At 40.0% G+C, this 27,507-nt stretch overlaps 1 protein-coding gene across 1 annotated transcript in view; it reads left to right on the top strand.

The window, feature by feature from the left end:
• grin3bb (glutamate receptor, ionotropic, N-methyl-D-aspartate 3Bb) overlaps window positions 1-27,507 on the top strand; it is a 135,302-nt gene that overhangs the window by 46,338 nt on the left and 61,457 nt on the right. The window contains exon 2 of the mRNA XM_056252679.1: window positions 26,056-26,684. Coding sequence (XP_056108654.1) covers window positions 26,056-26,684 — 629 coding nt within the window. The remainder of the gene's footprint in view (window positions 1-26,055; window positions 26,685-27,507) is intronic.

Here is a 27,507-nt window from a genome sequence, read left to right as displayed (position 1 = left end):
GGTGTGTGTACATAGAGAATAATGTGTTCGAATTTTAAAGACGTGGCGCTGCGCTTCTTGTCCGGTGTGCGACCCACTTTACCCTGAAAATTCACCTCAAAAACGCATCGAAACTGCAAACACAAGATTTTTGTGGAACTTCAATGGGGAATAAAGACTAACAAGACAGATAACAACATTAAACCTTACACAAACAGAAATGATTAATTTGCCATAGTGACACAGGAGGTGCCAGATCCAATAAAAAAGGTTCCGGATCCAACGTCGGAGGTGCAGGAACATGTTCCGGCGTGTTCTGGCTCAAATTAAGCCCTGAATACAGGTTTGGAACAACATTAGAGTGAGTAAATAATGACAGAATTTTTATTTCTGGGTGCAGTATCTCTTTAAAGGGTTAGTTCGCCCATTTAAGACATGAAGTTGTATGCAATCCTTACCAGCACTATAGTGCATACACACTGACCCACTCTGTTGTCACCTCCCTGGTCAGAGTTCTGGCCGCTGGAAGTTTTTCAATAAAGTACTCCCGGTTATTTTCCGGGGCCACAAAACTGTGCGTTTTTACGTGAAACAATGATTTGCGTTTCAAAGCTTGAGTAATTTACCACACAAAAAACACGCCGGTCAAAATTCATACCTCAGTTTTAATCGGCACTATTTTCTATCCATTTCTATCGATCCGCGCTGCTGTCAACGTCAACAGTGCGCACGTTCCGATCAGCTGTTGATAGCGCGACTCGCTGACAACATGTCTGACTGCGAAACTTCTGATGATGAAACCAATTTTAGCACAATGTCAGACGGATCAGATGATGAAAGTAATTTTAGCACAACGACAATGTTATTGATTGCAACACAAAACCTCAATTGTGTGTGTGTGTGTTCAATCAAATAGTTTTCTCAGCAAATTGTACCAATATCCCTATATACTGTTTTTATTTTAGACATCTTTTCACGTGTTTTATAATGGAGTCTAAACATCAGCTTGTTTACCGTACAGTTTAGACATGGGATCATAAAGTCAGTAAATAGAGCTTACCCGTGGTACTACAGCAAAACTCTTTAATTCTCCTTTTCCTCCTTGGTTGGGGATGTAATCGTCTTCGCTGAAGTGAGCACTACACACACGAAAATCCTTTATTATGGATATTTTAGCTCCCGCAGAGTAGCCGATGGCAACCAGCCAAAGCTGTCTCATAGTTATATTCGAAACAGGAAAACGATGGAATCCCGGCACGTCCTTGTGGTCACAGCCTGTGAATTTACAAGTTCGCACCATTGTTAATTTAATACTTTTTACGTCGTTGTCAATCGATTGTGTAAACACTATGGAACAGCTGATCGGAACGTGCGCACTGTTGACGTTGACAGCAGCGCGGATCGATAGAAATGGATAGAAAATAGTGCCGATTAAAACTGAGGTATGAATTTTGACCGGCGTGTTTTTTGTGTGGTAAATTAATCAAGCTTTGAAACGCAAATCATTTTTTCACGTAAAAACGCACAGTTTTGTGGCCCCGGAAAATAACCGGGAGTACTTTATTGAAAAACTTCCAGCGGCCAGAACTCTGACCAGGGAGGTGACAACAGAGTGGGTCAGTGTGTATGACCTATAGTGCTGGTAAGGATTGCATACAACTTCATGTCTTAAATGGGCGAACTAACCCTTTAAGGACAAGCGGCACCATATTATTACTGTCTCTTTAAGAACTGCACGCGACGCGTCTAATGCTGCGTTCCAGGCAGGTTTTTGAGCACGTAAATCACGACTTCAAACCACGACTCACGACTTTGTAGCATTCCAGGCCAGTCACGCCAAACTACCTGAGCGCAATATACATACTTATTTTTTCAGACACATAACATTGTAATACATAATCGTGTGTGTATATACATACTTATTGTTTCAGACACATAACATTGTAATAGATAATCTTGTGTGTATTATTATCATTATTATTATATTATTATTAATTTGACTGCAACGTTATATTGTCCAAAGTGTATTCTCACTGTGTACCGCCTGCAGAAACACTGCATCCGTAGGGGCTGCCATTGTTGTTTTGTATGGTTTTGCGGGCTATGTGACGTCAGAACTCGTAACTGGGAGTACATCGATCTAGTACGAGTTCACGGGTGGGAAGTCACGGGTTTGACTGCCGTTCCAGTGCACTTTCACGGGTATAAGATTGGAAAAACACGGGTTACAGGTTGCCTGGAACGCGGCATAATATACACGCATTTGATAAGCAGATTTTCTCTGTTTGCTTTCACTTTAGACATAACCAACTTTGTTTATGTAAACCTTGTGTGTATTTGACAGTATCAGCGCAATAAGACTCGAAAGATTAGTCCAGTATGCAGGCGCTGTGACAGGCTTTTAGTTCCTGTGAGTGTCAGGTGTACGCGCTCAGAAAAGCGGATGTTAGAACAGCGCATCAGCACGTGAATGACATGTTTACCTAGCAAGACTTTGACGCACATGCAAATAATGAACTTTTGTGAATTGCAGTGTCCCGTGAGTGTAACTCTACCTCTGCGTTTACATGTGATGTGATGTGAATGTACGTCGCGTTGTACAGTATGTTGAGATGAAGGCGCCAGAATTGAACTGATAGAATGCACGATACTATGATTTTTCTTCAAAAGCAGATCGTGAAGAGATATTTTAATCGTCCACGATCAAAAAACGCGTGAGACGCACACCCCTAGTTGGAAGTTTAAGTTGCTGGCGCTCATGCTTCGTTCACGGTCGTCACGTGCGCATAGGAAACACGCCACCCTATCGGCAAGGCTCATCGGCAGAAATATTCATATCGGCCGATGCCGATGATGGTCATTTTAAGCTTTTATCGGCCGATACCGATGTTGTCCCGATATCATCGTGCATCCCTATTTTGTACTTAAACATTTCAAGGTACTTAAGATTTATGAGTACACTAATTCATACATTTACTTAAAACCTTCATGTGATCTCAATTAGAACAAATCTCCCAGTTAACATTAATCTTGCACAAAAAACAACAACATTATATTACACTTCATTTTAGCATTTACTCTCGAGTGCCATCAGCAAAGCATGCTGGGAAATAGACATACCAGCCGCTTCAGTTAAACTTAATTTTTTCTTAATTAAAATAAATTTCATAAAACTCAGTACAATGAAACAGTTCAGTTTACTTAAAATATATCAGTTCTGTGAACTAAATACTCTAATAAAAGTTAATTTGACTGAACTAATTAGTTTAATTTAAGCAATTTTTATTTTGAGTGTCAGGATTTCTCAGAAGGAAATGAATCTTTGCCTCTTATATAGCCATCTTCCTTGTCTTTCTGGATGCAAAGTCCTTTATAATGTCTTTAAAGTCCACCTGTTTAGCCAGTTCACACTCAATGGCAAGTTTTGCCAGGTTATTGAGTCTCTCTTGGCTCATTGTGGAGCACAGACAATTCTTTATTATTTTCAGTTTACTGAAGGATCTCTCTCCTCCGGCCACAGTAACAGGTAAAGTGCAAAATATCCTTAGTGCAATGCAAACGTCACCATAAATGCTCTCAAGCTTCAAGTCATAAATCCTGTTGAGCAACTCCAGGGGTGTTGATGATCCTGCGAATGTGGCACTGTAAATCCTTTTCAGATGGAGCATTTGTTTTTCCAAATCTTCAGATAGATCTATGGAATATTTAGTTATCAAATGTCTACAAGATGACTTAAGATCCTCCTCACTCAACTGCTGGAACTTGAGTATTCCCTTGAAATCATTGCAGATGTCTCTAATTGACTGAAATCTGGACGTCAGCTGTGCAATGACAGTATCCAGTGCAATATAATACACAGAATTCCTAAATGTTATATCAGGAGTAACCTGTGCATCTGACCTTTCTTCAGGGCGCTGGCGCTTTCTTTGCCTGCTGTGGGGGAACTCAGGTGGGATACCCATTGCATCCGCTATATTTTGAGATTCAGCAAGGATTAAGTCCCACTTATTTCTCAAAGAAATTATTTCCTGCTGTAAAGCTTCAATGTTTGCTGCTTCCTGATCCAAAGATAGGCTGCCACTCTGCAGAAGCAAATTCCTATCTTCGATATGTTGTAGTATTTTTAGCCAGACAGTGCACATGACAACTGCTGTAAATGACATGAAATATTCTCTCAGTCCTTGCGCATCTGATAAGGCCTCATTAGATAATTTACAGGACGATATTATGCAATCGATTGCTTCAATCACACTGGGGAGGTGGTGAGCATTATAGGTCTTACCGCGTCAATTCGGCCACTCCATCGTGTGTCACTCAGTCGGTGGAGTGAACATCCCATCTTTTCCTTTAACACAGACCACCGGTCTGGACTCGCGCTAAAAAGTGTGTAAAGGCGATTGACACATCCGAAATAATAGTTGATATTGATATTTCCTTACATGACTGGACAGCATGTACACCTACTAGATTCAGTGTATGCGATGCGCAGGGGGAAAATGTGGCCAAAGGATTTACTTTGATAATTTGGGCTTGCACACCCTTAACTTTTCCCGACATATTACTTCCGTTATATACCCTTGTCCACGGCAATCAGTGAGGTCGATTCCATGCCTTTGGAGAGACTCCTCTATTATGCTGGCGATTTCTTTTCCTGTCTTTTTTTCAAAATCCACAAACTCAATAAAACGTTCGTTTATTGTCCATCCTTTGCCATGTGCATTATCGTTACACACGTATCTCAGAAGCAGAACATTCTGCTCAACATGTGATATATCTGGGGTTGCATCACAAATGATCTAAAAATATATTGACTGGAGTCTTTCCCCGAGAATGTTGTTGAGAACGGGATTCCACACAGTTCAATGAATTCATTCTGCGAGCGTCCTGAGAGATAGAGCGCTGGTAGCCATTTCCCTCTCTGTCGATATTCTTTGACTTTTTCTAGATGCTCTCGCATGACAGAATCATATTTTGCAATCAGCTCGAGTAACCCTAAAAAAATTCCATTATGAACATCATCAAGCTCACTGGTCTCCCCTCTGAAAGCTAAATTTCTAGATGCCAAAAAGAGCGTTACATCTAATAATCTCTCCAACAAAGCCCTGTTTTTTTCCACTTGCGTTTGGAACTCCTTTTGAAACTGGCCATCAACTCCTGTGCCATGCATCAGGGAATGTTGTAGATTTCGCCACTTCCAGTAGCAGTGTTTATGTGGGCTGGTTTTTTCATGCTCTGGTAATTTACTGTAGAGTTTTTGCCACTTCGTTGCTTTAGAGTATGAAAAATACTCTGGGAAAGGCCTGCAGAATCTTTAACTGACATACCTTGTAACAAAGTAATGCTGTCAACACCTGTCAGTGCTCTAACAATGTTGTCTCTCTCTACATTGTTAAGTCTTTCGGGCCATTTTCCTGGATCGGTGTTTCATTATGGCACTGGCTACATTTTAGTCAAGCAGCATTAAATAAAATGCATTTTCAACAATTAATGGTGCTTTTTTGGTTCAACATAAAATATGGTAACCTGATATTTAGGATGAACATAATTATTGCTGGACTGCATGGGCCCCCCCTAGCGGCTGGGCCCCAGAAAACGTTCCCCTTTATCCCCCCCTTATGGACGGCCCTGCACCCAGAAACGTCTGCTCGAATGTGTTGCTCTTTTGTGAGGAAAAGTACTCTTTTTCAATCTCTCAAATAGTGCTGAGGCACCCAGGGAATGGCCGCAGTGCACAGGAGATATAGTGCAGGCTGCTCTGCAATCTGAGGGAAACGCCCACCGAACCGACACAGAAATTTGTGTGCTGTGAAAACAGCAGTTTGTTGAGATGTTTATAGTTCGCGGCCACTCGCTGCTCGCACCCTCACACCAACACTATAACAGATGTGTGTGAGAGAGAGAGAGAGAGAGAGAGAGAGAGAGAGAGAGAGAGAGAGAGAGAGAGAGAGAGAGAGAGAGAGAGAGAGAGAGAGAGAGAGAGAGTCTCAGATGCAGTTGAGTCTATACTGAAGACAAACAGGATGCTCGGCTATGAAGTTAAAGACAAAGGTGCATGCGTCCGCTTCCGTGTTTATACCCACGCGGCGGGGTGCGTGAGGCGATTCACGCACGCCAACGTTCATTGGCTCGTTCTGTAGATACTCGAAGATGATAGGGCTCCCTGAAGTGATTCCAATTATGTCGGCATGTCGACGTAACGTTGAACCTGACCGACTGAAGGGAACTTACAAGTATACTTGCCAACAATTAGTTCATGCGTTCATGACCTCAAAGCTAGATTATTGTAATGCTCTACTGGGTGGTTTCCCTGCACGCTTAATAAATAAACTACAGCTAGTTCAAAACGCAGCAGCTTGAGTTCTTACCAGAACCGGGAAGGATGACCATATTAGCCCGGTTCTGTCAACACTGCATTGGCTGCCTATTAAACATCGTATACATTTTAAAATATTGTTGATTACTTACAAAGCACTAAATGGTTTAGCTCCGCAGTACTTGAGCGAGCTCTTAACGCATTATAGTCCTTCACGTCTATTGCGATCTCAAAATTCCGGCCAGTTGATAATACCTAAAATATCAAAATCGACTGCTGGCGGTAGATCCTTTTCCTATTTAGCACCAAAACTTTGGAACAGTCTTCCTACCATTGTCCGGGAAGCAGACACACTCTGTCAGTTCAAAGCTAGACTAAAAACACATCTCTTTGACCTAGCATACACATAATACATTATAGACTTCTATAATTCAATGTTAGGCTGCATAGATTAGGTCAGCCGGAACTGGGAACACTTCCCTTAAATCCAGATGTACTCGTTACATCATAAGAAGAATGGCATCTACGCTAACTTTAGTGTCGTTGTTTATCCCGAGGTTTTCCCGCAGCCTACCGGATCCAGGCTGTATCCAGATCTGACGAAGGAGATTCGCCTGGACCCGATGACAATGCAGTGCTGAAGTGTCAACTATCCTCTCCCTATGGAGGATCCCTTTCCCACTCAACAGATAAAGCGTTGTGAATTTCGGTTCGCGTACCCCGAAGTGATAAAATAAAACAAAATTCTGTATCAAAATTTATAGGCAAGACAAGTAGTTTGTTAGGCATGGGTTGTATGGAATTACAAACCTGCGCACATATTTTCAAAAGCACATAACTATAGAATCAATTCTTAATGTGCATGTGAACGCTGTCAGCGTTAATCACAGGTTCGCGTTTAAAGTCTGTTTAGAGAGAACGGCGTCGTCTTAGCGGCCCCTAATTTAATTACAAATGATCATTTTAACGGAGGTGAATCAATCAAAACTAACTTTAGCTGGAAATAACATTATTCAAGAGCCGCTATAAAGCCAAAACTGTCATAATTCTGCCATCATGTTATTGATTATTCCTGGTCTTGTGGCAGGATCATGACAGAACCAATGTTTTGTGTACAAGCGCATGGCCAATTGTCAAGGCCATGTGCTTGTGTTGTCTCGTCTCTTAACCCCGCCCCCTTGTTATCCTGATTCAGTCTTTATTGCTTCACTCGTGTCACCTGTTATGTCTTGATTAGTCTCCTTATTTAATCCCCTTGTGTTTGCTGTCTTGTGTCGGTTCATTGCCGAATGTTACTTGTGAGTATCTTGTGAAAGTCTTGTCATTGAAAGTCATTGTAGGTCTAGTCATTGTTAGTATCTCTCGAAGTGTTGTTTGTTTTCTAGTATTTTGTCAGTGTCGTTGTCTAGTTAGTCACCAGAGTCCTGTCTTGTTTTGCCCCCTCGTGGGCTTTGTTTTCCCCTTTTTGTCTTCAATAAATTGTGTGAAGAGCATTCAGTCTGCTTTTGGGTTCGTCAATCTGCATCCACGTAACAGAATGAACCGACCAGAACTGAACCCAGCAGACAGTATGTCCTTCCTGCTTAAGCGACAGTCAGCTGACCAGGAATTATGGTGGCAGTCAGCTATCACCGACAGCAAGTTGGGCAAGCTTCCTTTCCCTCCCCAGGGAGAGAGGTCTCTGAGGAGATATGCTCAGGCCGTGGAAGCAAGGAGGTTTTTCTTGCCTGAGATCCTTGTCAACCGTTACCTCATGGCGGGTCTCAACGCTCCGCCTCCTCTGGCTGAACGGGAGAGGCTGGTCCACCGCCCGTTCCGGGACATGGTGGACTGTTTGTCTCGTAAGGAGCCGCAGGGTCCCATCGTGTCTTCACCTCCTGCCTGTCTGCCGGTGATCCCGGAGGGTCGTATGTTAGGCGTCGTGACGCTTGGAGACCAGACTCGTCCCACTTCGACACCCGAGGCATCATCTGCACCCGCTGATCTCCGTGGCAAACGAGAGAGACGGCTGTCGTGGGAGTCGACTTCGGAGTCCTCTTCCGCTGAGACTGCAGTCCCTGCTGTACAGCCTCAACTGGTCACAAGCCCGGCTACGGCCTCTGCTCCGCGACCCAGGAAGAAGAAAAGGAAGAGGGGAGTCTCTTGCCCTCCGTCTCTTCCAGAGCCCGCTCCTGCAAGCGCTGTCCCAGAGCCCGCTCCTGCAAGCGCTGTCCCAGAGCCCGCTCCTGCAAGCGCTGTCCCAGAGCCCGCTCCTGCAAGCGCTGTCCCAGAGCCCGCTCCTGCAAGCGCTGTCCCAGAGCCCGCTCCTGCAAGCGCTGTCCCAGAGCCCGCCCCTGCAAGCGCTGTCCCAGAGCCCGCCCCTGCAAGCGCTGTCCCAGAGCCCGCCCCTGCAAGCGCTGTCCCAGAGCCCGCCCCTGCAAGCGCTGTCCCAGAGCCCGCCCCTGCAAGCGCTGTCCCAGAGCCCGCCCCTGCAAGCGCTGTCCCAGAGCCCGCCCCTGCAAGCGCTGTCCCAGAGCCCGCCCCTGCAAGCGCTGTCCCAGAGCCCGCCCCTGCAAGCGCTGTCCCAGAGCCCGCCCCTGCAAGCGCTGTTCCAGGATCTGCGGAGAGAGTTGCGGCCGATCTAGCCGCTAAAGATGTTCTGCAAGCTGTTTCTGCTTATCAGGAGATGCCGGTCATCATTGCGGCCAAGGCCCTTTCTAATTATCTGTCCCGTCTTGTCGCGATTCTTGAACCCCCTGTCTGTCCTGCCTTGTCCTCCGCATCCAAGCCTGTCCCTGTGAGCGCTGCACCCGAGCCGGTCGCCGTGAGCGCCGCACCCAGTCCTTCCCCGTCACCTGCCATGTCCCCCGTCAGAAGTCCCGTTACCTCATCCTCCGTGTCCTCTGTGTCCCCTGTGTCTGAGTCTGTTGCTGCAGCATCCCCGACTGTTTCCCCGTTCGTCCCTGTCTCCACCAGCCCCCGGACTGTTTCCCCGTTTGTCCCTGTCGTCACTAGTCCCCGGACTGTTCCCCCCGTCACCACGAAACCCCGGACTGTTCCGCCCAAGTCTTGTCCTCGTGTGTCTTCCGCCAGACCTGCCCTGAGTTCTTGTCCTCAGCCCTCATCCCATGGACCCAAGACCCCCAGTCCTCCCATCCACCCTGGACCACCCCCCATGAACTCTGTGTTTCCTCCACCTCCTTTGCCTTGTATGTTGTTTTTGATGTTTCACCCTAACCCTGTTATTGTTTATTCATGTATGCCGCTTTTAGTGTTTTCCATGTTTTGTTGGTTTTTGTCAATGTCTCGTTCCGTCTTGTCTTGTGCTTAGTGTCCCTTTGAGGAGCGTCTGGTAGCCGCTCCTTAAAGTGGGGGTTCTGTCATGATTCTGCCATCATGTTATTGATTATTCCTGGTCTTGTGGCAGGATCATGACAGAACCAATGTTTTGTGTACAAGCGCATGGCCAATTGTCAAGGCCATGTGCTTGTGTTGTCTCGTCTCTTAACCCCGCCCCCTTGTTATCCTGATTCAGTCTTTATTGCTTCACTCATGTCACCTGTTATGTCTTGATTAGTCTCCTTATTTAATCCCCTTGTGTTTGCTGTCTTGTGTCGGTTCATTGCCGAATGTTACTTGTGAGTATCTTGTAAAAGTCTTGTCATTGTTAGTATCTCTCGAAGTGTTTGTTTTCTAGTATTTTGTCAGTGTCGTTGTCTAGTTAGTCACCAGAGTCCTGTCTTGTTTTGCCCCCTCGTGGGCTTTGTTTTCCCCTTTTTGTCTTCAATAAATTGTGTGAAGAGCATTCAGTCTGCTTTTGGGTTCGTCAATCTGCATCCACGTAACAAAAACAATCTCTGTTACCTTAAATGATATGTTTATCTCTGTAAAGCTGCTTTGAAACAATCCATTGTTAAAAGCGCTATATAGAAGATGACTTGACTTGCAGTATAGAACTACTATACAAGTAGTTTACTAAGGGCACACATCAAAGTGTTCTTTCATAAACTCAAAAGAATGTACTACAAGTATTAAAGAACTAGTATAATTATAATTTCACTTGTAGTACAGATGCAGTACAAATGAGGAACGTATTTGTTAACAAGTTGTGCACTTAAAGTTTACTACTGTTACACTTATAGTATACTTAAACGTATACTTAATATACTGAAACGTGGGCCAATTTAGTACCAAGCAGAATTGAATTGAAATAGTACACTTACAAGTTTACTACTGGTACATTGATATAAGTATACGTACAACATAAAGTATACTTAAAAATATACTAGAACTTTACTTAAGTATACTTCACTTGAAGTAGGCTATACTTCTTTTTTGCAAGGATATAAATGGCTTTGAAATTTAGACAAAATTTGCCCACATACATTTCATTACATTTATGTAGTCCTCTGGATTTCTCTCCCTGATAATCAGACAAAAGTTGTTCTGCCGTGTCCAAAGTCTATATTGTATAATAGGCAGCTCAAGCCAGTTGAATCCACTCACAGCTGTATTTGCCTCCTGTAATGAATGTTTGTCTTTTACTGCCAACAGAAAGCATCTGCTAAACAGAGTTATTTGAAAGGGATGTCTGATCTATTGACCATGGCAGTAATTCATCAAATGAGGATCAAATGATGAAGAACTGACTATCTTTACGATTTATGGCAGATGTCCTCAAATAGCGGATCGCCATCCAGTTCCGGACCCTTGTTTGGTTCCTACCGGACCACGAGACATAATGCCAACATTAGCACCATTTTACCATTTCTACAGTTTAAAGTGAGCAGCGCATCAAAACAAGCAGTACGCACTACCGAGTGATCAGGGTCATCTATGGTAAATACTCTGATATTTTTATCTAGAAGCAAACGTGCTTCATTCAAGCTATTTCTTCTGTGATCGGAATCCACATCAGATCCAAGTTGGATGTTTTTTTTTTAACTCTCTCTGGTGTTTTGAACACAAAATATAATAATCACAAATGATCATTTAGATATCAAATTAGACTTATTGAACGGCATTTAAAGGCTAATTCACACACCGAACTCCAACAAACACCACAAACACAGTCGGATGACTGTCGTGTGCACACAGAGTGTCATCCCCTGCAAAAAGCAATAATGAACTCACTGAATCAGCAATAATGAACCATTTTAAGATTGCACATATCTTGTACAATCACACACACATACAACTGTGTCAAGGTCAATAAGTATCTTTAAATAACAGATATGTTCAGTTTGTTCAGTATGTTCAGTTTGTAAATGATCATGTACTGTGACCCTGAATGACATTTAGAAATGAATAATTTATGATATTTAGTTTAAAAAAAAACATATTATAATAACTTATAATAAGGTTATTATTATTTCTTCTATATTTTCCTTAATGTTATTATTGTCCTTAATCTTAATTTACATTCTCTCTTTTATTTCAATTTTAATTGTTTAGAGGTAAGAAGATTTTGATTTGAATTTAAAAGTGATGTTTATTTTTTTCCCCATATGCCTATTGTCACATTCTGTTATTTTTTCAGGTTCATTTTAATGTACTTTAAGTTTGTTTTTCATTGTTTCCTTTTTCCTTTGTTCCCAGTTTTCCTACTCATCTTTTACATGGTTTTTAATTGGTGATTTTGCTTTTTGAATTATCTTCTTGTTGGATTATTGTCTTGCTTTTGTATATTAAAGTGCTGCAGTTAGATCCGCCTTGCCTTGCCCCATCTTTTTGCCTGACCCCGCTGTGACACCTATATACAGGGCCTAAAATTAACACTGCGAGTAAAAAACAGTGTTGGTGCGTATATGAAATGGTGTCATTCAGCAGTTGGCCAGTAACTTTTTTAATGAATTCTAACGTGAATTCTAAGTGCAATGTTGTGAGAACATGAACAACGCTCTGGACAGACGGGCCAGACAGACGGGCCAGCACTGCATTGTCACAAAAGTTCAAGCTTTGCCAATTTAAATATTCCAGAGCAAGAAGACGCAAAGAGGAACTCGATTCTTTACTCACACGCTGTGTGGGAAGTTTAGTGTGCGTACACATCCGAAGCTCGAGCTTTGTTTTTGCAAAAATGGTTTAATGGCTGGTAAAATATATTTTCACTGGCCATTAGCAGGTGTGGAAAAGGGTTTTAGGCCCTGCCTATATATTATAAATATTATATATATTATAATTCTTGATTGTTATTTTTCTCTATTTTCAAAATGATGTAAAACCAACATGAATACAATGTTTTAAACTATAGATTATTCCTTTTCTTTATTATGATCACTTGTATTTGTACAAGTCATTGCAATACACATATTTATTGGCACTTTAATTGTACTGTCTTTAGTCAGCGCTAAAACTGCTGTTATTAACAATTCAGGTTTATGATATACTGTTCTGAGTTCTGACTGAAATCACTGGTACTGCAAAAAACATTGTCTGACTAACTAACAGCAAATGATTTTAAGCATAATAAAATTGTCATTTAGCCCCAATAACTGTGAGAACAACAAAGCTGAGCTAATGATCTTATTAAGTGTGAACTTAGAGTTACCCACTCTGAGACTTACAGTATAGCATCCAAAGTATGCGCTCTTCTCCAACCTTAAGAGCTTGTCCTTTATGTTAATCTCTTGCGCAATCATTGGTTTATGCGTCTAGTTAGATTCTTGGATGGAAAGTCAAATTGTGTCCCTGACTAAAGAGATTTTCTCCCACTAATGCATGAGGCAAATATCCATCAGTTTAGTGAAATGCATTATTCTATTTGCCCTTCAAATTTTTAACTCTTCTCCTAGATCACACTGACAGGATTGTTATGCTTTGTTTTGCCAGATAAGAAATCATTATATAAAATGAATCATCTGTAACGCATTTGGCTCCAGTTCTCATTGTTTATGCGCTTGTCAGTGTTTATTCCAGTTGTTGTAGAAGTCAGATGTGAAGCATCATTCTCATAGATGCAATAAAACATATTTTATTATTATTAAATACAATTTTATCATGTATGTTTTAATTACTATTTTAAATTATACTATTATTTTTATTTACTTTTAGTCAATTTTATGTGTAACAATGTATTAGATAAGAGCATAGAACTGATGCTGAACTGTGCTGTTGGGTGTAATGCATTACAGTAATCACATTACTGTATCTGTAATGAGGTAATAGAGGGGGGTACTCTTTATTTTTCAGTAATAGTGTAGTAATTACCGTTTTGTTTTCATCTATTCTGTTGTAAAAAGTAATTTAGTGTAACGGTCTCATTCTGTTTTGGTTTTGTTTTCATTCGTTTCCCTTTGCCTATTTCGCTGGCATTAATTTCTATGTATCTAAATTATAGTTAGACCTGTGTTTCTGTTCTTGTTAATTAATTACCTCTCTATGTTTTTATATACCCATATAGGCTGAAATCGCATACTCTCTTGAGTAGGTACTTATTTTGAATAAGTAATTACTTTGCGTACTAAAAAAGTATGTTCTATATAGTATGAATGCTTGTAGAATGAATATAATCCGGACATCACTATCATGTGACCTACCAGCATCAGTTGTGTCGCTTCACTGCCATTCATAAATCCATTCCCGTGGCTATCCTAATGGATAGTAGAGTGTCCATCGTATGCACACTTCAGAATCTCGCCGGTATAGTAGTAGGTCATCCGAGTACCTTTTGCCTACACTTTCATGAGTGCTGTGAAACTTCTTTCGTCATATACTGTTTTTCGCCTACTATAGGGTCGGGAAGTATACGATTTCGGATGCAGCCTTAGTTCCTTCACTTCATTGTTCCATGGCTGTCTTTAGATAAGTGGTATGTTACTTTGCTCTCCTGCACGTTCTCTTTTATCAGATTATTATTAAAAGTCTGTTGATTTATTTCTCGTCCTTGTCTGTTCATTATAGCCAACAAGCGTGACAATCTGTGTGCAATCTGATGACATTTTGTTCTTCTGTCTGTGTTTCCATATTTATACAACTTCCATTCTTCCATATTGCTCCATGTTTATTCAACAGATGTCTCTTTAACTTTACTTGTATTCTCCCTCAAGATGGGCATCGATGACTGAGTCTCATGTTCTTAAAGGTGCATTGCGCACCTCTCTGAGTTTTTGCAGAACTATGCCCCCTCTGGCGACAAGCGAAACTGCCTTACAGTCTTTGTCTTACGTGGAGTTTGCGTTGGGGTTTATGAACTACAAGCCAGTCTCTTTGAATCCACCTTGTACTTTTGTCGAAAGTTTTGTCGCCTGAGTTGTCTTCGCTAATACGGAGAATGGCGGTGAATACACAAACCTACCAGACATAGCCAGGTGAGCGTGAACGCGCATGACGTCACGCCCAGTCTCACGTTCCGGCCCGAATCCCTCTTATTTATTTGACTGTACAGGATTATAGAGGCAATCGCAGTGATCAGAGAAGGGCTCATTCAGCCCATCAGGCAATTGTTTCCTATGGGTTAGAAAAACGGGTATTTTTAACATGAAATGTTGTGCAATGCACCTTTAAGTTTCTTAATACAAGAAAAATACAAGAAATAATGTGAGCACAACAGAGGAGCTTCACCAGTAAAACTGACACTTCGGAAATTCATCTCATATTTAGTCAGGATGGAGAGGTGTTCTTTATTATTCTCTTTGTATTTTTAACATTTTCAGTAGGACATCTGCGCCAATGGCAGGTGGTTGGTCACAAACAATCTGTCAGGGACCAAATAACGCTGTGATGCTGGAGATACCGAGGGAGTTATGGGGGGACAGGTCCACCGTCTCTGCGGCAGGCTGTCTCATTCTTTTCTGTGACTTTAGATGAGCTCTGGTGTGTGTGTGTGTGTGTGTGTGTGTGTGTGTGTGTGTTAACTTTTTTATTTTGTGATTTGCTTCTTTTTACTTAGCATAGAGTAGAGAATGGCAGGTAATTATTGAGGAGAAACAGGGTGAATAAGGAAATGTTGTAGGCCTCTCAAACCACCTCAGTGTTGCAGAAGCATGTGCGACAGGGACATAAGAATGATCTGAAAGTGTGTGTGGGCAGTAGTGCTGGAGGAAGTTTCAGAGTGGACAGGGGACAAACATTGGTGGGTTATGATGTCACTGCATGGAGAAGCCTGTGGATATGAATATTAATTAGCTGATGTAGTTATGACATTGATTCAGAATTTAGTAGGTTTAGTCGGCTTGGATCTTCAAAGCAAAAAAGGTACAAATACCTGTTAGGGTAACCTGTTTTGAATAATATCATTAAATCATTAATATCAATAAAATCATTGCATAATTTAGCCTGTATAAGAAGTGTTTTTAATGTGAGCCAGAAGAGGTGGATATTTTAATAACATTGTCAGAGTGAGCTAAAAGTGCTGGCACCCTTGGGCGGTGGCGGGGCGTCTGGGCTAGGCGCATTATAAATCTTATCAATTTTGCTAATTAATATTAATTAGGTGATGTAACACTGACCTAATCCTGATTTGCTGAAAGGAATAACTGGGCTGTAGCCCAATACAATTACTGCTTTCACATTACTTTAGTCCTCTGTTGATGGCAAAATGTTATTGTAATTAAAAAAAAATTTGTAATGTAAAATTTCTTAATTGTTTGTTTATATAATGTATGTATTTATACAAATATAAAATAATTGATTGAATCTCCCAAAAATAGTTTATTTTTAATTGTATTATATATTTATAAAGATTATAATAGAGATTAAGATTATAAAGAATACAGAACTAGAATATATTATATATTGTGTTGGGAGGAGGGTAATAGGTTGTAGGTTTTTTTAGCTGCTAGGGTTCACTAAAATCCGTGGAGTTTCAGCCAGATTGACAAGATGTAAGATTACCTATTGTAGACAATTTACAAAGACAGAGTTCAGACACAGAATACAGGAGGTGATATTTTTCCTTTCTGAAACATCAGAAAACTCTAGGTCCATATTTCTTGCACTTTGATGTCGAAGCTTGCCACATAAAATAAAAGTGTGATTATTTCTCATTTTTTCACTCTTTCTGTGTGTTTTTACAGCATTGCACCGAACAAAGTCAAGTTGTCAGTCATGGCCATTTAGTAATTATTTTCTCAAAATGAAATGAATGACTTGCACAAACAGGAACATGAGCATCTCAGTCAGTAGAGAACAGAAAGAGAAGCACACACCTTGATCAATACTTCATTCCTGACTCCAGTAACACTGTCTCACGGATGCACTCAGCTGAGCCTGAACTGAGCAGAGATCAAAAGAATTCAATCAGTGCCGGTCAGGGCCGTGGAGCACGCCAGCTCCAGAGTCATCGTGGCAATCATTAGAAGTCTCTGGAGATCAGGTGCCCTCTGCCTCCTGTCACCCTGAGTCCTCACTGCACACTTTACGTATCATGAACTAAGAATGAAATCCACAGGATGCAACGTCTCAGCCGTCTGTTAAGCATGGGAGGGGTTTCACTTGTGAACATTTGGGCTGCAGGGAGGAAGGTATACAGACTAACTTCCAAAAACTTTCTGGTTATATTAATTTATTAATTATTATTTAGCATCGATTTTATTTAAAAACATATTTTTGTGTCTCTATATGAAAGTGCAACATTTGAATTTGATGCTTGGTAAGTGTTGATTTTGGACCCTGGGCATTTATAGCATGAAAGATGCTTGCAGACACTCTTTTTAATACACAGAGTCAACAAACTACATGTACAGTACATTGTAAGAGTATAAGCTCTTAAAAATAAAGGTTTCAAAAGGAGGCTTTTACAGTGATGAACCACTTCTTCTTGGTGTGAAGAACATTCAATTAATCTAAATAAACCTTTTCCACTGTACATATGTTTCTAAATGTAAAAATAATAATAGCCTGATAGAACATCTAATCTTACCTTTTACTATTCATATCCCATTGTGCATGAAACATTGATTTTTTTTTAAATTATCAGATGCCACTGCTTTGGTTCTCGGGACCCGTTATCCTCTTTGATGGCTATTTTGACTTTTTAGAAAAACAATTTTTTTTTGTCTTTTACAAACTACTACTGCTGCCCAGATAGAAATATATATAACTATTTTGCAGCCGGTCTTTTGATTTTTCTGATTTTGCATTCATCTGAATGACAAGGTACAGTAGGCTTCATAAAGCATAAAGTCTTTATAAATAAATTGGTTGTCAAGGATAACTCCGTCTTCCGGGCTGTCTTGGAAAGTATGTGTTTGTGAGGCTAACTGAATGGTGATGTTGAGCTGAGTTGTTGAGTGGGAGAATAAGAGGCTTTTGTGTTTTCTGCAGTAATTAAATGTAGCATAACAATAGCACCTTATTACTTAGCAGTTAAGCTTGAGCTTTTCAACTGTTTTGTACTTGTACTTCACTCAAGAATCTCGTGTTCCAGATATTGTGTTCCAAATAATGTATTTTCATGACATGCTCAATCAGCTCAAGACTGGAAATATTTGATCCAAGTGTATTTGCTGATTAAACTTTTCTACCTGGGGTTGCATTCTTATAATCACAATGATGCATTGAGAAGTCTGAATTGGCAGAGAGAAAATCATTTACATTTACATTCACATTCACATTTATGTTACTGGCAAACACTTACAAAAAAACCCCTACTTAATCAAAACTACTTAGTCTTGCATAGGTTTGACTGAATGGCAAAAAGTCTCTTTCACACTGCAGCGTATTCTTGCCAAGAACACACTTAGACAGGAAGAGTCAATCTGGCTGATATCAAATCTGAAGAGACAAACCACAGTTGATTTTGTATGCATACATATAATAACTATGCATATGTATTGACTCAATATTCTGCTCCGTGAAGGAAAACTTCTGCAATATATCATCCTTTTGATAATCAATATACAAAAGCATATTGTTCAATCTTGTGGCTGCTTTCAGCATGTTATGAATTTTAAAACAGAGTTTTATGGAAGTTTAGAGACAATTTATGCTTTCACTTCCTAGGGATATGGGACAAGAAGAAATGTTCCTCTTATACAGAGACGGCATTAACCGTAATGCTTCATAAATGTTGATTAGCTGCCATTATGATGCCAGTACTTTGCATTGTGATGGCAGTCTGCAGTATTAAAATATTCCTCTTTCTCTGTCCATTACCGTAGTAATCTCACATTACAAAAAGAGGACGTTTTTGCTTATGTTCACTGAATTGCAAGCAGGTTTGACTGATGCAGCCACAATTTTTGCTGCCCCTTTTGAGCTGAATTGCATGTGAAATAGTTGTGTAATATGGCTCTTGAAAGTATCTATGTGGACATTAGTGATTTCAAACATTTATAAGGAGATCCTCAGGGAACTGCTCCGGCTCTGGCTGAATATATCACTTTTTATGTGAGAAAGGGGAGAGAGCAAATGAGCAGAATGAGTTTTGATAACCTCAGATGTGTTTTTAGTGTATAATATATCAATGATCATTATTGAGACCAGCACCATATTCATCTCAGAAAACAAATGTCTACCCGAGCAGCTATGAATTGAAAGTAAACATCCTGTCATCTCTTATGTTTATATTTATCCATCAAAACTCGAATGCTCTGAATTTGTTCCTGTAGCAGTCTATTGTAATTTTTCTCAATGAGATCACACACATCATCTTACTTTACATTACTGCTGCATTTAGCTAGCCACAACGATAGACGTCTTCAGAATAATGCAGGTGTCTGACACAGGAGAAATTGAAATTGGTGGTTTGTGATGTTACATTTATTTTGGATTCCTGTCTCCTTTAAGACTAATGACTCGCCTCCAATAAACACCTAACTGAAAAGCATCTGCTAAACAGCCATCTCAAAAGTATTCAGTGGTGAATCATTCTTTTAAGTTAAGTGCTGCAAAAGACAAATTATTTTTTGCACTTTGCATGAGTTTAAAGAGGAACTTAAAATAGCAGCTTGAATACATTTGGAAATGTTGCAATATTTTTTTTAAGTAGTTTTTAAATATTTCCCCATGGGGCCGGGCTGTATACTATGAAAACTTGTTTCCAGCACAGAAAAAAAAAAAAAAAAAAAAGGTAATTGCGACTTTTTATTTCACAATTCTGACTTTTTCTCACATTTGCGAGTTTACATCTTGCAATTCTGACTTTTTATCTCACAATTGCATGATATAACGTTGCGAGTTATAAAGTCAGAATTGTGTGATATAAAGTCAGAATTGTGAGATATAAACTCGCAATTGCAAGAAATAAACATCAGAATTGACCAGATGATTTTCTCAGAACTCGCAATTCTGACATTATAACACGCAATTGGGAGATACAAATTCAGAATTGCATGACATAGTCACAATTGCGTGTAATAAAGTCAGAATTGTGAGATATAAACACACAATTCTGAGGGAAAAAGACACAACAATCTTTTAAAATGTTTAATTCTGTGGCGGAAACAAGCTTCCATAGTATACCTAGCAAACTACATGATTTATAATGGAAGTCACGTGACATGTTAGCATGTCCCTCCTCACATGGGTCTGAAAAGTTTCTGATGTGAGTCAGATGAATGGTTAAAATGATGTAGTCATGAAACAAATTAATAAAGTTAACTAACGGATTTAACAAAATAAATCAGAGAGGCAAACAACCACGAGACAGACGAGCCATAAGACAAGCGAGAAAAAAACATCATGAAGATCAATGCTTTTATTTTCAGAAGAGATCAATCAATTCCAACAGTAGTGAATATTGTATTGAGAAAAGCTGCCTCCTGTTCCATACATGCTGTTAGGCCAGTGCTACATGCTTTATTCATACAGTACATGGGAGAATCTTCTTGAAACATGCTTTTCAGACGTACATGACATGGCAGCAGTGAAATGTATTCTGACAGAATAAGACAGATAGCAGTAAAGTTCCTCCCAAGAGAGTATCCTGAAACCTAAGCTCTTTGAAACAATAATATGCTATAATATTTATAATATATAAAGTGGTCTCCGAAAGTTAAGAAACGCCCTAGGCAAACTGAGGTTTTGGACAATACCTGCATAAATGGTTAGTATATTTTGTAAACTTACAATACAGAAAACTTTAAGCCTAACCTGGTTTGCTGGTCTTAGTCCACTGGCCATCTTAGCCTGGCTGGGAGACCATCTGAAACCAGTTAAAACCAGCAAACCATTTTAGGCTGGATTAAGCCGTTTTCTTTTCATCAGGGAATTACTAGAGATCTTTATAAAATATCTCTAGACTGTTGTAATTTGTTCTGTTGTGTAATAACAGTAATTGGCAATCAATCCATGAAGCTATACATTTATATATTATAGCTTTCTTTCTTCTGAGGAAACAAAAGAAGATATTTTGAAGAATGTTTTAGTAGTGTAACTCAATGGAGCCCGAAACAACACTGAACCCAATTGACTTGAGTGTATGGTCAAAAAAATGAATAATTTTCAGCAAACAAATTCTCATCATGACCAGTAAGACATTAAACAACTGTATGGGGTTTCTTCTGCATGTATATATGCACACACTGCACCGGGTGTCATAAGATGTGTGTGTCCGTGTGTTTTGAGGATGATAATGCTGATGAGTCTCAAGCCCCTGGTGACTAAACGCAACAGCTGCAGGGACTTGGAGTGAGTTGATTTGGGTCCCATCAATTCAGCTGCATGTGCAGAGACTGCATTAGACACTACAGTGATTTCTCCTCATCATCCAGAGACAGGTGCTTTGGTTTCTGTGCTTCAATCATAAAGCAATTGTATATGTACGTTATGTGCATTAAATTAGTACATGTGAGAGTTGGGTAATTTCATTGAATCAGTGTACATATTCCTTTGTGTAACTGGCATAATAAATCACTTTGCAGAAGCTTTGATAAGGGTAAAATAATTTGAAAGGCTATTTTGTTACACCAGTTTTATTTTATGACTCCATATGCATTTACTGTAATAGTATTTGTAATAGTATGTCTTGCATTTGGAGGCAAAGCTTACTATTATTATTACCTGCCCTACCTTATTCCTGATGATGGGCAGGAGGAACCACAAATCTTCCCGTGAATGTAGTGTGGCTAATAATATGTTTATCCCCGCAAAGGGACAGTCAACAAGAGGCAAATATGTTAATGTATTCCAAATGTATTATATATTTTAGTGCAAAAAGACGTAGAAAAGTTATTAAAACGGGAGGCCCCTGGGGAGACAGAAACAGGAGACAGCAACCCAGCACCAGTCGAAGCATGCAACACAGCAAGCTCTACACACTTAAGATCTTTAGATACCACTACAAAATATCACACCGTGTTGTAGTTATAAGTACACACCAATACAGTGTCTCTCCCAGTGTGGTCCCCTGAAGAGAAGGGGCAAAGCATCAGTATAGATCCGACCTTGTACAAGGATAACCTACGCAGAAAACATAGTTAGGGAGGAGAACCACCAGCATAAATGGCAACACTTAGTCAAGAAAAATAAAATAAAAAATGCCACTATGAATGTGCAGCCCGTTCTCATCCCAAGGCGTCATACATGTGACGCTTTTGACATTTCGTCTAAATCCGACGCACATGGCATCCTTTAGCGTCAATATGAGACGCAGATCCCAAGGCATCATAACCGGAACCCTACCCCAGACCTAAACCTACCCATAACAGTGCGTGTTATATTGACGCTAAAGGATGCCATGTGCGTAAGATTTCGACGAAATGTCATATGGCGTCACCTATATGACGCCAAAGGATGAGAATGTGTTGGAATGTGGCACATGAGAGACAAAATTAACCAAACAACAACAGGAAACACTAAAGAAATGCTTAGCAGTCACATGAAAACAGTGGCTGGCCTGGTCCTTTTCAGTATGCTCAACTGTCCCACAGCACATTAACACATGCAGAGAAAAGGTGAACGTTCCGTTGCAGTGCAGCCCAGCAGCTCGAGTCACATTGGGGGTGATCGCATAAAGGTTAAACCCCCAGACAGAAGCCTGTGTCCTCCGTGAAGAGTAGACACGCGCTTCTGCATAAAAAAGGGAGCCCAACTCACACAACATAGCATCAACACAAAAAAAGTCTGCCTTGCAGGCAGCAAACATTTATCACTTCCTGATTAGTCATGTGACCTTACAACAGATCATATGATCCCGGGTGTTGAGTGAATGTGCTGCAGCTGTGTTGTATGCCTGCCTGAGTAGATCCCCACATTAGTTTAGTCACTGACCCAACTTACCCTGTCAAATCACGTTTTAGCCAAATAATTTTCATGGTTTTATATTGACAAATTGCAGATTAACTTATTTACCTTGCACTGCTCTATACAGTATGTCTTCATTCTCTATGTATGTTTTACATTTTACAGTATTCCCAGTATACCCTCTAAACTCTTCATGAAGGTCCTCCTGGCCTTGGATCGGATCTTTGGTTCAATAAATCTGGTTGAAATGCATTGCATCATCTGTTGCACTGATTTCACAACCTTGATTTTATCCAGTTGTATTGAGAAACTTGGAAAGTGGTTCTTCATGACTCTTCATGGACAGTAGTCTCTCTCTGATGTGTGGACCACGGAGAGCCGAGCTGCCACATTAACTCGTCAGACAGGTCAATGAATAAACGTTGGCCTTTTGAATCAGATTGTCGATCAAGATGAGTCAATCCCGAGATGCACATCCCGAGAGTGTGCAATGATCTGTGTTTAACGGTATATAAGTTGGTGAAGAGCTGTGATCAGTTGTTTCTGTATGGCATTAAAACTGCTGGTGTAGCACTGTCTGTCAAGAGCATGGCAGAGAGAGTAAATTTCTTGTGGCCTTTGGTTTTACAGTACAAAATCAATAGAGCAACTAGCAATATTGTGGAAGGACATGCAGAAACTGTGGCCAAGAATACAAGATGGCAGGACATGTGGGGTTATTTCATGTGAGCAGCATACTGAGGAGGAAGGAGCCCTGGGGAACGAAAATATAAAAGTGATCTCTTTAACATCTCAAATGTTTCTTCTAGACAAAAATGAGGTCACTTCAACATCAAATGGAGACTTTTGCTTGAGTTTCCTCCTTCTCACACTTGTCTCCTACAAAAACACTCTCACAACGGTCTCTCCTTTAAAGTTTTAGAAGAGATCTCATCATCATCACACACTGTGCTCAGATTTTTCTCCTTACCAAGAGACTCTGCTGGACTCACATTTGTCTCCTCTAAAGATTTAGAAGAGATCTCAACAACATCACACTGCGTTTAGATTTTTCTCCTTAGCTATAGAGACTTTGGATCGCTCACATGTGTCTTCTCTAAAGATTTAGAAGAGATCTCAACAACATCACACACATGTGCTCAGATTTTTCTCCGCATCTAGAGACGCCGGTGATCTCATATTTGTGTCCTCCAAAGTTTTAGACAAGATCTAAACAACATCATACAGTACATAGGCTCAGATTTTTCTCAGCTAGAGGAGCTCTCACATTTGTCTCTTTTAAAGTGTCGAAGAAATCTCAACAACTTTACAAATTGTCCACCAAGTCAAGTACTTCAAAGGCACCTGCAGAGTTTAAGCTGAGTGAGTTATGCAGAAATAAGATTAACGTTAATCTTAATTGCTGACACACAATAGGAGAATAGAGCTGTACAGTTTATGTGCATAGGGCACATTATTTGTTCTTGGAAATAGTAATGTACCTGATGCCTTTGTAAAACTTAATTGCAGAGGTCTTACTAAAGGAACAGTAACCCTGGAGCTTACTTTTCTAAAAGGCACATTAAATGTCTCACGACTCAATCCTTGACCAATTTGATTATTCATATATATTATATGGTAGCAATCTTTGAGTTCATACTGAGACCTTTTGATTTGTAAAGTTGTTGAGATCTCTTCTAAACTTTAGAGGAGACAAATGTAAGACCCCTGAGTCTTTAGTTTAGGATAAAACTCTGAGCACAGTGTGTGATGCTGTTGAGATATTTTCTAAAACTTTAAAGGAGACTATTGTGAGAGTGTTAGAATTGTTTTTGTCTCAGAAGAAAAGTGTGAGAAGCGACTCAAACAAAAGTCTCCATTTGATGTTGATGTAACCTCATTTATATCTAGCAGAAACATCTGAGATGTGAAAGAGATGACTTTTATTTTATTTTATTCACTCTGGGTAGCTTCAATCTCATTCATCCACACCATTTCAGTCAAACACAATACATGCATTGTCATATTTGAAGTTGTTTAGTGTAGACATTGTTGCACGATGATTTAATAGAGAAAATCATGACCTATATTTACATGCAAAATGAAATGCACAAGACAACATTTTCAATGCTAAACAAAAAAAAAGGTTATGCAATAACAATGAAGTACTGGTATACACTAGTGCTACTTTTGGTAAGTAAGTATGTATCTCTTATACTAAACATACACTTCTCTAATTCTAGTGTGTTTGGAAAATGTGCTGCATATACAATGCTGGGCATTGAAGATAAATTGAGACTGGTAACCCTTAATATTCTGAAATGTATAATGGTATTTAAATGATAGTTTCAGTATTTACAATCTTAAAATGCTTAAGATGCTGCACATTGGTGGTGGTTGAGGAGATGTAAAGCACTTTGGCCCAGTTTCACAGACAGGGCTTAGATGAAGCCTGGACTAGGCCTTAGTTAAATTTGGACATTTAGTAGCTTTTTTTGACAAAACATTACTGGTGTGCATCTTGAGACAAAACAATAGCACCGGCATATTTTAAGATATTTCAGTGCAAGTTGCTTTCAGTTAAAACAGCTCAAACATGCAATTTAGTCTAGGACTATCTTAAGCCTTGTATGTGAAACCGGGGGTTTGAGTGCAGAGAGAAGCGCTATATAAATGTAACAAATTATAAATAACTATAATTAAATAAAGTTGCAATTGCGAGAAATAAAAAGTGACAATTTTGAGACCTAACATCACAATTTATGAGAAATAGAGTTACAATTATGAGAAATAAAGATTTAGAGTCTCAACTGTGAGATCTAAAGTTGCAATTATGAGAGATAGACTGGCAATAGGAAATAAAGATAAAAAGTCACAACTGCGATATTCAAAGTCGTAATTGCGAATAATAAAGACAAAAATTCACAATTGTGAGACCTAAAGTTGCAATTACAAGAAATAGAGTTGCAATTGACCCTTCGCAGGAACCTTGATTGACAGGTGATCTGACCAATCATACTTCGCCATCCGCCATTTTGTCCGACAAAGCAGTCAGGAGAGTTAGTTAGTTAGTAGAGGATTTGAACTTGAAAAACGGAATGTACTGATGCCTTTCTGCGGTTAAAACAACATTACTTCTTATGTTCATTCATGTTTATTTGATGCTATAAATGAACTAGAAGGAAGAGATGATCGGATCACGAGCAGTTTTAACTGATGCTCTACAGTGATCTGTCACGACACATTAAAGAGCCACAAAACGGTATTTATTGTTTAAATTTCTTTAAAAATGTTTTTGAAAGGTGAGACTTTGTTTAATATGTTTAATATCAAAAGTAACCGAAAAGTAACCTGGTCTGTCCTGTCTGTCAGCGTGTTGTCAGTCCGCGATGTATTTTTCACTGCGTGAGAACATGATGTGTGTGAGAGAGCAGCGTAGCTTGTCGGACATAGCGACAGTAACTAAGGGGGGCGGGTCTTTGCGAACGGTCAATTGCAAGAAATAAAGATAAAAAGTCACAATTGGGAGACCTAAATTCGCAACTATGAGAAATAAAAATAATAAAAAAGTATTTTGAGATCTAAAGTCACAATTATGAGAAATAAAGTTGCAATTAAGTCACATTAAGAACTAATTATTTGATGACCATATTGTCTTTCTGTGCTTGTTCTGTTTTCAGAATCGCTTCCACTTGCAGATGACAACTCGTATGTCCCCTTCAGTACTGGTGGAGCTGCTTCTAGATGTTCTGCAGCGCAGTGGCTGGGAAGAGAGTATGGCAGTGCTTTGCCAAGGCTGGGAGGACGCTGGTCTTCTGGATCTCCTGGAACTCCAAAGCCGCTCTGGCTGGGGACCCTCACACTGGCAACTTCGATCCGCCCTGAACCTCTCCCACAGCATACCTCACATTGCCAACATTTCTGACTTCCTCTCTGAACACTTTAACCAGGACCATCCTCCTCCTGCCTCTGTCCTGCTTTTTGGGGCCGACCCGGAGTGTGCCTCTTCTGTTCTGCGCAGTGCGCATGACCTGGGGTTGACATTGCCCACTGTACATTGGATTATGGGACATCCTTTAAGCCCAGACACCCTTCATTCTATTGGCCTGCCTTTAGGACTGCTGGCTTATGGAGAGGTCGACCGCAAACCACTAGACCTCTACATTCATGATGCCCTGCAGTTGGTCAACCGAGCTGTTAGTGCAGCAACGGTCGTACGGCCTGATCTAGCCCTCATCCAAAATATGGTAAACTGTTTTGACAAACCCAACAAACACGAGCTGCCCTCATCAGGACAGTACATTGCCAGGTAAATCCATATTCTCTCAGTTTATCAGTCAGTTCAGTATGTAACCTGTTAAAAAGGTGTTTTGGGTGCAGGTCCCCAACAAACTTCTAGTAGTCTGTATATAGCAGCTAACCAGTTTCATCACAGTTGAGTTCCAAATGTTCCAAAAAATGTTCCAAAAATATCCCATAAAGTAAATTGTCATGCCATAAAGTGTATGATACACTTAACATTTGATGAATTTGTCATTTTCCATTTGAAGGTGAATGGCTTTTCAAATGCACCTGATATGTTTTATTAGTGTCACTTTAGCATGTTTAGCCCAAAGCTGTGACCGTTGAATTCCTAAACTTTATGTACTTTACTCCAAAGTATCCATAAAGTATCCAACTTTGTAGTTTCAGTTGAAGAGCTGGTGTAGAATAGTGTGTCAAATGGGATGCACCTTGTGAACAGCATGGCGAGGCTTGTCCACCAGCTACTGTAGACTAGCACCAAAGTAGCACCATCTGAGACCACAATATAAATTAATCTATTTATTATTTATTCTTGAGAAAAGTTGCCATAAATCTTGTAAGTATAGTGTTACATGCTTTATGCATACATTACAGAATGTTTTTTGAAACATGCTTGTAAAAATGTACATTTCAACAGCCATAGCAAATGTACCCTGGCAGAAAGGACAGCAAGCTCTTCAGTTTTTTCCAACAGAGCACCCTGAACCCCCAAGATAAAAAATGAATTATATTTTGTGAAATGGTATGTTCCAATAAAGTCTGTTTAGCTTTTGTATTGATTTAGAACCAGGGTGTATGCATCAGTGTACAGCACAACAGTATTGCAG

This window comes from Rhinichthys klamathensis, unplaced genomic scaffold (assembly GCF_029890125.1).
Source record: "Rhinichthys klamathensis goyatoka isolate OS25496 unplaced genomic scaffold, OSU_Roscu_1.1 h1tg000098l_1, whole genome shotgun sequence".
Taxonomy (NCBI): Eukaryota; Metazoa; Chordata; class Actinopteri; order Cypriniformes; family Leuciscidae; genus Rhinichthys; species Rhinichthys klamathensis.
Note: the sequence above shows the minus strand (reverse complement) of the source record. Positions and strands in the feature narration are given on the sequence as shown.